The sequence below is a fragment of the mitochondrial genome of Lactuca serriola, assembly GCF_051521515.1.
Source record: "Lactuca serriola mitochondrion, complete genome".
Taxonomy (NCBI): domain Eukaryota; kingdom Viridiplantae; phylum Streptophyta; class Magnoliopsida; order Asterales; family Asteraceae; genus Lactuca; species Lactuca serriola.
This window is the reverse complement of record NC_042378.1, coordinates 240,001-250,698: the sequence shown is the minus strand read 5'-3', so window position 1 is coordinate 250,698 and position 10,698 is coordinate 240,001. Positions and strand designations below refer to the sequence as shown.

Genomic DNA, 10,698 nt, shown 5'->3' with positions numbered 1-10,698 from the left:
CGGGACTGACGGGGCTCGAACCCGCAACTTCCGCCTTGACAGGGCGGTGCTCTGACCGATTGAACTACAATCCCAGGTTGGAACCTTAACCTCTTACGGTTGTCGAGAGATCTCAATCTACTACATCTACTCTAAAGGCAATGCAAAGAGTTCACGCCGGATCGAAGGCATGCTCTTAGTTAGCTTATGAGCGAAGGGTACGAGAGTTGTTCGAAAGTATTGGAGCGAAGGTTTGAAGACGCTCGACCAACGGGAGAGGAAGGAAGAAAGGCGAGGTTCGACCGTAACGTAATAAGGGAGGGTGCCTCCTTTCAGAGTGTGATTCGTCGTTTCCAATGCGGTTAATTGCTATTAGGCTTTTTAGGAAAGTTCCCCTTTTCTTATGCAGTTAGCTCGACTCCAGGTATAGCTCTGAATGGGCATGTAGCCGTAGGCGGGAACTCTTCTTTTTATCTTATTCTTTGGTCAGGCAAGTCGGCTGGTAATCCCAACCGAATAAGCAATCGAAATCGCTACAAGCAACCTATTTCATACCCTTTTCGTCGTACTTCCTCTTCTCCTTCTCTTCTTTCTCTCCCTGCCGAGCTTGTTGGAGTGCCATTGCCAAGATCTAGTGTAATTCCTTTTCCCCGGGAGCCAGTCGCACTAATGCTAGTATCAATAGGAAGATCTTTATTGCTTAGGAGATTTCTGGTTTTCTCCCCTGTAGTGTCAAAGTATTTGGCATAAAGAGCCCTCAATAACTTGCTTGTCCTGTACGCGGATAGAGGGAGTTTCAACTCGGCCTTCTACTAAGAGTGTTGCACAAATTCCCTTTCTTATCCCTTCTAGTTTAAGCCTTTCCTTCCTATGTAACCAAGTCCTCCTATGAACCTATCCCCGCCTAAAGGATAGGATAGGATAGATTACAACTATAAAGTAAAGGCTGTCTTCGAGCAAGCTCTTAGCTTTCATCGTGAGTGAGAGAGGAATTGAGGCTGATTCAACTCAAGCAGCTTGCACATGATTGTCTTGTGTAGTGTGTGATATCTTTCCTTTGTTAAGTGGAAGTGGGAACTATCTAAGATCTATTATCCATCCCTTTCTTGGGCACAGTCAAAGACCTTGCAACTAAGGGCTTCAACCGATGCCTTCAAGCTCACCTAACTTGGTTCTAGTGTTGTGACTGGCACTCTACCAAATCCATCAATTCTTGGATTGGTTGCTTCTGAGAGAGCTGCTCTTCCGACTGCTCGTATTCATCCCTTCCCCATGAGGGCAATCAGCCCCTTGCTTTCATTTGAATATTGGCCCTCGCGCATCACGGCTAGATTTGAGTCACTCATAGCTAGGGCTTTCTATTTCATCAGGACGGCTTCTCCTCTACTGAGCTCATCGCCCCTTTCTATCAGCTTCCGCTACCTGTCTGATGAGGTTTTACGGAGGCTCCTTTGACCGGTCTGAGGCTTTACCTCACCCTATCTCGCTTACTCGTTGTGGTTTACCACGGAATAAACCTGCTTTTCATCGTAAGATGATGAGGGGTCGCTCCTGGAGTTGCTAGTGAGTCCGAGTGAAAGAGTCAACTGCTTGCCCCTTGCGCTTTACCGGTTTGGAATGAGAGCCTTCATGTCAGCCTTCTCACCCATGGAATCCCTCTTATCTTATAGTTCTCTATCTAGCTGCATTCTAACACCCTCTTTAGGCTCTTCGGTATTCCTTCGTGACTGAGGCGGCAAGTCGCTTTCTTGCCCTATTCTGAATAGAACTGGAGCCGGCTTTGTTTAAGAAGTTAAGCTACAATACAATCTCTCTTTCTGGCGCAAAGAATGCCTACTGACAGCAGCTTCCAATGGCAAAAGAAGTACTCTCCTTTGGTCCTCGGGCTAGTTCATCTATCTATCTATCAACTCAGCAAAGTGGCTGCGGGGATTCGATGTGCCATCTGCGGTTCTTAACCGATTCACTCCAAAGCGGTTCACATGCCACCCGTCTTGGTAGATCCTACCCTTTTCCTTGCTAGTAAATACCGAACTTGACTGTGGTAGGCACAATCGCTTTCAATGAAAATTTTGCTTTCTAAATCCGCCCTCTTCAAGCTGTCGAATATAGATAGGAGATCCACTTCAATTTATCTCCTCTCCCACCTCTCCAGCTTGGGAATAGTTCTTTCTACTGGCTATCTATCTGTACAATGCCAGTTCAAGCTACCTTCTGGATGGAGCAAGAAAAGGTATGCGCAGGCGCAGTAGTTCAAGGCGGACAGGTAAGGGTAGGTAGTAAAGGCTTAGCATAGGCAGGGGATAGGCATTCAAATCACTATCTTAAAATACCGTATATAAGAGAAAGAGTGGCTCGTGCATCTTTTCTTAGACAAGTCTAGTAGGCAAGGGAATTGTTATAGCAAGCATGAGCGGGAATGAGCAATGACTTGAGTTTCGTTCTGGAGTTCGAGCGTTGAAAGTTAGTTCGAGCGGGGGTCTTTTCTTTTTTTTTTAATAGGAAAAATGAATGAAAATAAAAGCGGTGGCCGACAAGGCCCTTTTACCTAAATCCAATCTCTTGGGAAGCGAAGAGGACAGGTTTGAAAGTCGTTCGGTAAGATTCTCCCGAAGGTAGACATTTACCCAAGGCACTGATATTCTGACTCTCTCAATTACACGTGTTTGAGGGAGTTGAACGTCTTATTCTTATGAGTGGCCTATGTGAATATGAGCCAGGAGCAAGGATTCCTGAAAGTGAATTCCAGTGCAAGCCTGATATGAAAGTGGAGTTCAATCGTCGAAAGTGAGATCTCTTTTAGTCCGGTCTTCTTTTCTCTTTTGAGTCAGGTTCTTAAGACAGGACAGGAAATCGGCTTTTCTGAATATCTCTTTTCCCGCCTATGTTGTAGTTCGAGATCGAAACTGGACCTGAGAGAGACTAGACTTCTAGTAACAGTAGGTGCGCCTTCAGTTGAGGAGAGCTGTTCACAAGTAGTGGTTATGAGCTCTTTCTTATTCCGGTTCAGAAGAGGTAATTCCTTCAGTTGCACTAGTGGATTGAATAACCTTTTTTTTAGTGCCAACAAAGTGCATGTGTTGTTGGTTAATGTTAATAAAAAGATGACTTTCGATAGGCTGGAGGACTGAGACTAGAAGTAGGACAAAGGTCTTAAAAGAGAAATGAAAGGCATTTTGATTTGAGAGAGCTATGCTTAGGTCAGTTCCTTCAGTCCACTTTTTAGGTAAGCCAAAAGTTCACTTTAGGTAAGTAAGTAGTCCCGTATGAAATTAATAAAACATTCATATCTGGCACTTGAGGAGGTCAATCTTAAGTTGTTGGAAGCTACTGCTAAGGTACTCCCCCTCATCTATAAAGGATAGGCAATTGAGAGAAAATAGGACGATAGCGATAGACACAGGAACTTAAATAGATTAAAAGATGACTTCCGTAGAGGAGAGGGGAAACCTGCTTAGATAGGGTGATAGCCCGGTTTTGATTGAATATCCTTTCCTGTGCTTGTCTTGTATTGAGGTATACCGCGAAGATATGAGTAAAAGTAGGTAACAGAAGGGGAGGGATTGCTGTTTTTTATTACTGAGGGCAAGCAGCTTTCATTTTATTCAATCTAATGGTAGGGCTTGAAAGAGTAGGCGGTTCGTATCTTTCTATGACCCCCAGAATAAGAAGTAGGAGGATACGCAGAGAAAGAGCTCTTGAAGTCTACCCGGGCGCGCTTCTTCATTCATCCATTTAGGCCCGACTAGGAACACGTGGATCCAGGGAACGAACAGCTTCTTACTAGTAGGGGCGAATCACAGTAAAAGAGTCCAATCTATGAAATAGAGCTTAGTCTGTCCAAACTAGTAGAAGGCTTAGGTTCTTATTTGATCCAATAAAGTCAGAATACCTTTCTATCTAAAAGAAATGGTGCTCGATGAAACGACCCAGATTCCACACTATGCTCTGGTCTGGGGAGAGAGCTGCTCTGCGAAGCTGGGCGTTCCGTGTTCTTATGAAGGAACCATACTAGAAAGAGAATAGAAAGGGCCTTAGCGAGGGAGTGATGGGCAACCTTAGTCTATATATTGCTCGTGAGCCGCCAAGTACCAGTCTCGCAACAGTATTGGTGGCGCAAAACAAAAGGATCGGTCCTTCACTTGCTGATCGTTCGCGAGTAGAACTCGCTCTCTTGCCACGCCTTTCACTCACTCGCTTGAGTCGGACTCAATCACTCGGAGGATCATTCCTTCTTCACTCTCTTGCTATTACCCGCAGGGAGCGCAGCAACCAAGGTGCATATTATCATATAGAAAGAAGCGAAGCGTAGCGATTCGTACTACCGGAAAAGTTTCGCTAACCGGCAGGCAATAGAATCCGCCGATAGGCGCAAGCAAGCGTAGCGAATCACATAGATAAGGCCCTACCTGCCAGCGCGCGGATAGATAGGGCGGGCGAAGCGCGAAGGGGATGGATGTCTGAGCGGTTGAAAGAGTCGGTCTTGAAAACCGAAGTATTGATAGGAATACCGGGGGTTCGAATCCCTCTCCATCCGCGAGGTCATAAGTTCTCTCTTGCGTTATCTATAGATAAGAACGAATCGGATCGACTCGACTGATATGATAGATGGAATGGTAGCTTGTTTTATGATTTAGTTAGGACTCTGTCTCCCTTTCGTGATCTTCCGCCCTCCGGTTGGGGAAGGTCCGGAAAGCCCTCACTCCCCCTTTTTCAAAAAGAAGCCCCGCTCAACAAGGGGCCCTCTCTGATAAGGAAGAAAACGAAAGAATCTCAATTTTACGACAAATCCGGTCCGATGGCTGTTCTCCACTAACCACAAGGATATAGGGACTCTATATTTCATCTTTGGTGCCATTGCTGGAGTGATGGGCACATGCTTCTCAGTACTGATTCGTATGGAATTAGCACGACCCGGCGATCAAATTCTTGGTGGGAATCATCAACTTTATAATGTTTTAATAACGGCTCACGCTTTTTTAATGATATTTTTTATGGTTATGCCGGCGATGATAGGTGGATCTGGTAATTGGTCTGTTCCGATTCTGATAGGTGCGCCTGACATGGCATTTCCACGATTAAATAATATTTCATTCTGGTTGTTGCCACCAAGTCTCTTGCTCCTATTAAGCCCAGCCTTAGTAGAAGTGGGTAGTGGCACCGGGTGGACGGTCTATCCGCCCTTAAGTGGTATTACCAGCCATTCTGGAGGAGCAGTTGATTCAGCAATTTCTAGTCCTCATCTATCTGGTATTTCATCCATTTTAGGTTCTATCAATTTTATAACAACTATCTCCAACATGCGTGGACCTGGAATGACTATGCATAGATCACCCCTATTTGTGTGGTCCGTTCTAGTGACAGCATTCCCACTTTTATTATCACTTCCGGTACTGGCAGGGGCAATTACCATGTTATTAACCGATCGAAACTTTAATACAACCTTTTCTGATCCCGCTGGAGGGGGAGACCCCATATTATACCAGCATCTCTTTCGGTTCTTCGGTCATCCAGAGGTGTATATTCCCATTCTGCCTGGATCCGGTATCATAAGTCATATCGTTTCTACTTTTTCGGGAAAACCGGTCTTCGGGTATCTAGGCATGGTTTATGCCATGATCAGTATAGGTGTTCCTGGATCTCTTGTTTGGGCTCATCATATGTTTACTGTGGGCTTAGACGTTGATACCCGTGCCTACTTCACCGCAGCTACCATGATCATAGCTGTCCCCACTGGAATCAAAATCTTTAGTTGGATCGCTACCATGTGGGGGGGTTCGATACAATACAAAACACCCATGTTATTTGCTGTAGGGTCCATATTTTTGTTCACCATAGGGGGACTCACTGGAATCGTTCCGGCAAATTCTGGGCTAGACATTGCTCTACATGATACTTATTATGTGGTTGCACATTTCCATTATGTACTTTCTATGGGAGCCGTTTTTGCTTTATTTGCAGGATTTCACTATTGGGTAGGTAAAATCTTTGGTCGAACATATCCTGAAACTTTAGGTCAAATCCATTTTTGGATCACTTTTTTCGGGGTTAATCCGACCTTCTTTCCCATGCATTTCTTAGGGCTTTCGGGTATGCCACGTCGCATTCCAGATTATCCAGATGCTTACGCTGGATGGAATGCCCTTAGCAGTTCTGGCTCTTATATATCTGTAGTTGGGATTTGTCGTTTCTTCGTGGTCGTAACAATCACTTCAAGCAGTGGAAACAACAAAAGATGCGCTCCAAGTCCTTGGGCTGTTGAACAGAATCCAACCACACCGGAATGGATGGTACAAAGTCCTCCAGCTTTTCATACTTTTGGAGAACTTCCAGCTATCAAGGAGACGAAAAGCTCTGTGAAGTAAAAGAAAAAAAGGTCGCCGATTGCTACTAAGAACCTAACAGAACTTTTCAAAATTGAAAACGGATCAGTCGACCTGGTCTACGAATCTATTCTAACTATCAACGAATTCTTCAAATTTTAGGCGGGATGGGGATTGTAATTATTTAGACTTCTCGAGGTATAATGACAGACCGGGAGGCTAGATTCGAAGGAATCGGCGGATCAATTTTGTGTTATATATGGTAATCCTTCTGCGAATTAGATCCTAAATTGACTATTTGTGAAAAAAAGAGAAAGGGCGGGTTGTATAATCTCACTCCTCCCCCATTAGTTGAGACTTCAAGGAGGTTTTCCCCGGAATGAAAGAAAAAAAAGAAACTGGTTCACGTAAGAATGGACGTCTTGGTTCACGCAAGAGTGCACGTAGAATACCAAAAGGACTTATTCATGTTCAAGCAAGCTTCAACAATACCATTGTGACTGTTACAGATGTAAGGGGTCGGGTGGTTTATTGGGCCTCCGCCGGTACTTGTGGAAGAGGGGGTACAAGAAGAGGGACACCATTTGCTGCTCAAACTGCAGCGGGAAATGCTGTACAGTAGTGGAGCAAGGTATGCAACGAGCGGAAGTTATGAAAAAGGGTCCAGGTCTCGGAATCCCATCTTCCAAGGTCAGGAGCCACGGAGCCAGAAGACCGTTCGACGATCCTACTTCTGATGTCATCCCCTTCTGTTCCCTCCCTGTTGAATATCCCAACTATTCTATATCCAATTCCGGGATGGATCATGAAAGATTTTGTCTTGAAATGCCGATAAGGAATAGCCAGTTATAGAAGCGGGTGGCAGGGAATGAAAGCACTCCTGTGCTATCAAAGTAGAGATATTAGTTAGAGCTAGGGGCAGGCCATCTATTCCTGCTTGACTTTCTTCAAGATACGAAATGAGCAGCCGTTTTTCGTGACATCATATCACTATTCGGCAAGTCAATCCCGCTTACCGGCTCAATATATCTCTCAATAGATTCGCTTGCCACAACGACCGGACAGGATAGGAGATCGCCCAACCTTCCAATTTATCTTTCTGAAGCAACTATAACGGATGGGCAGCTTCCCTACCCACTGGGGATTTTTTTTCCCCGTTCCAACTTCGGATTCTTGGAAATCATCCCCGGTTCTATGATTTAAGGTTAGGAGTTTCATTCTTAGCAAGATCCCCAGCTATTGAATCTGTTGTCGTCGGCGGGGCTACTTCTTCTTCTTTCGAAATGAGAAGAATAGCGTAGTCAAAGTAGGCCAAGTCGGTAGCCTTTTCTGAAACTCTTGGGAGAAGGGCTGTAGGATTAGAAAAAGGCCTAACTGCTGTTGAAGGAATAGAGGCTGTTTCGGCTCTTGGAGTAAGGGGGGAAGGGCTGAGTGCCGGTGAAATGCTTTTTTAGACTTACCCCGCTCAATGGAAATTTATTTAGGCAAGATCCCACGTCCAAGAGTCTGATTCTGATTCTGCTTTCACTCTTATCAAGGAAGGAGGCCACCAAACCAAAGGGGAGGTCTTTGCTTGCTTTTCCTGTTAGAGATGCTAGTCTTTTTGTAATAACTGCTCTGAAGATGTTTTCAGGAATAAGAGAAGACGGTGCTCTTTCATCAGCTCTTTGGCTATTTGCTTGCGATAAAGAAAGAGTGAATTGATCCGAGCCAAGTAGTTCGGCTAAGCCGGAAAGAAAGAGTTAGATCCTCTTTGAGATGAAATGCGGCAATGTCCTAATCAAACCAGGCGCAAGGTCAATGATTTCGCTCAAGGCTCAAGGCATAAAGGCTCTTATTCCTTCTGCATTGGTCTCGGAGGGCCCTCGCTCTAAAGGGTTGATGGCAGCTATCCTGCTCTGTCAGAGATAATTGGAATGGAATTGGTGTGGTTCGCTAGCTCTTTCTTTTGAGACGAATGAATTCCGAATAAAGGAAGGCGGTCGTGATAGGGAAAGGCCTTTCCTTATTACCAGGAAAGATAAAATGGGCCAAATCGCCTGCTAGAGAAGAAGCTCTTAGGGAATCGATCTAGACTAGATGAGATGCCGGTGCCATTAAACTAGCTGCCAGAACGAGTTCAAGAGATGAGGATCCAGGTAGTGAAGTCACCCTCGGGGGAAGAATCATTCCATTCACTTGTGAAACTGCTAAGAAGAATAGCTTTTCTCTGAATCCACCACTCACTCTCTTTCGGGTAGGTTTAACAAGAAAGTAAAAGCAATCTCCTCAACCTAGAAAGAGAACTCCGGGATCTTCTTTTTCTTCTTAAGAACCCGAAGGCGAACTAATCCGTCTTGGTGCAGCTCCTAGTCCTGATCGATTGGCTACCGGGTGTTCACTCAAACTAAAAAGAAAAAAATGGAATATAGAATCCGGATCCTCATCTCCTTCCCGCTTTAGTTTCACTCTTATCTCGGTTGCTAACCGGTGTGGGAGATGAAGCCAAGTCCTTTCCCTTCAAGGATCTAACTGCCACTCTTTCTAGTTTCATTCAACTGCCACTAACCCATATGCTTAAAACATCTCATTGGAGGTGGGATAGAGCTAATTCTGGGATCGAATGTCTCTCATTGTGGTCTTGATTTTAAGCTAGTACAATCAAGGATTCTGGTATGAATTTGGTAGTCATCTTGATCTCTTCTCTTGTCTGTTTTTTTTTTGAATAGGTCTTCTCCCTTCGATCCGCGAAGTAGGCAAGCAGGAATCTCTCCCCCTTTCTGTTTATGGATAGAAAGAATATCTCCTTAGGAGAGTATTTTATGAGTTGACTGTAACCCGAAGGCTTCTTTCAATCGATCTAGTAGGTAAGAAATAAGATCTTCGTATAGTTAATGAATTAAAGCGAAACCACTAGGTTAGATCTCGTCTGTGATCCCTGGGCTTGTTAATTGAGAGAGAAACCCCTACTATCGATCGTGGCCTTCATTGAGTGCATTTTTTGCTCTTTGACATAGTAAGGCGGGAAGGCATGAGCAAGGCACTTACAAGGCCTTTCACAGCTCAAATCCATGCATTAAGCCGCTAATCCCTTTTATAGCAAAGTCCCAGCAGGCTACCTCATCGGGAAATCTAAATTCTTTCACCGAACCAGGGGGGGCACGATGAATACATTGATTATCTGGGTCCGATCGTCGCTAGAGGCCCGTCGACTATAATACACTGTTCGAAATTTCTTCGTTTCTGCCGAAACAAAACGGGATTGGCTATCTTAACCTTAGCAGTTTTGCGAGCAAACGTAGACGAATGCTTGCAAGACCAGCAAAGCCCTACTTATTAGGAGGGGACTCTTTGGCACCTTAGAGAAATTCCTTTACCTAGGGGATCAAGTGGTAGTTGATCAATGAACTAATATCTTTCGGTATAGGGCGAAGGTAAGGGCTTGGGCATGGCACGAGGGTTGTTAAGCTCACATCCGTTGTAAGACTTTGTAAGAAATGCTGGATTGTGCCCTCCGAGCAGAAGGTGTCCTCAGGGCTTAGTTGGGTTTGTTTGAGTCTAAATCCTGATTACGTCGAGTGGAGAGGCCTTAGTGTTCAACGCACCACGTCCATCCTTATGGAATCCATCTGGACAGCTTACCCTTAAACTTTTGCCAACCCCAGAGAAGAGAACTTCGAGGATACGCGGTAGACATGCTTTTCCCAAGAATCTTCAAACTTTTTGCTTATGTAATGGGGGAGGTACCAGCTGATGTCTTTGAAGACATTCAGAAGGACGTTCGAGATATGGAGGGGTGCTTTGGGTTTGATCTGAGATGGGTTCATGCCAGGCTGGGTGCAGTGGCCAAGGCAAGATTTGATACCCATCATCTCGAGGAGTACGCCCAGACTTCAGCAGCGCTCGAGAAAGCTACAAGTGCATTGGCTCAACTTGAAGGAGAGTTGTCTCGGCGTAGTGAAACTGCTTCTGCCCATTTGGTGAACAACTCTGTTGCTACTAAAATGAAACATTTTCCCCTCGAGGGAGTGGTTATTTTCCCGATGAAATCGAGGGCACAAGTTTGAAATGGGTAGGGAGTTCCACGGCTGGAGCATGTATGAGGTTGCCATGTAGTTGACAAACCTTGCACCTCTTAACAAATGTTGCTGAATCTATCTCCATAGTTGGCCAATAGTACCCCAGGGTCATCAGGTGATCATATATCTTTGCGCCGCCAATATGTCCTGGGGCGTGGGCTTCCTCGAGAACCTGCTGCACATCCGGATGGAGAGGATGGCCATTATAGCCCTTCCTGTAAAGTTCTCCTTGCTTAGCAAAGAAGCGAAATGCCCTTTTCTTTATTCCAACTACATCTTTTGTTTCAGAGGGGAGGATTTTTTGATCCAGAAAAGAAATACAATCAATATAGGGCTTT

At 45.0% G+C, this 10,698-nt stretch overlaps 1 protein-coding gene and 2 non-coding genes across 3 annotated transcripts, besides 1 other annotated feature; 2 read left to right on the top strand and 1 right to left on the bottom strand.

The window, feature by feature from the left end:
- On the bottom strand, window positions 1-74 carry trnD-GTC. Its single transcript has one exon. It is a non-coding gene; the product is annotated as a tRNA-Asp (tRNA).
- Window positions 1-77: part of a dispersed repeat (second copy of repeat X-06) that runs on past the window's edge.
- Window positions 4,430-4,516, top strand: trnS-TGA. The gene has a single exon. It is a non-coding gene; the product is annotated as a tRNA-Ser (tRNA).
- A 244-nt stretch (window positions 4,517-4,760) lies between these two features.
- On the top strand, window positions 4,761-6,344 carry cox1 (cytochrome c oxidase subunit 1; the record flags this gene model as incomplete). The annotated part of the gene is made up of 1 exon: window positions 4,761-6,344. A coding segment is annotated over one exon (1,584 nt), but the record flags the coding sequence as incomplete, so codon positions are not given.
- Between the last annotated feature and the right edge of the window lie 4,354 nt (window positions 6,345-10,698).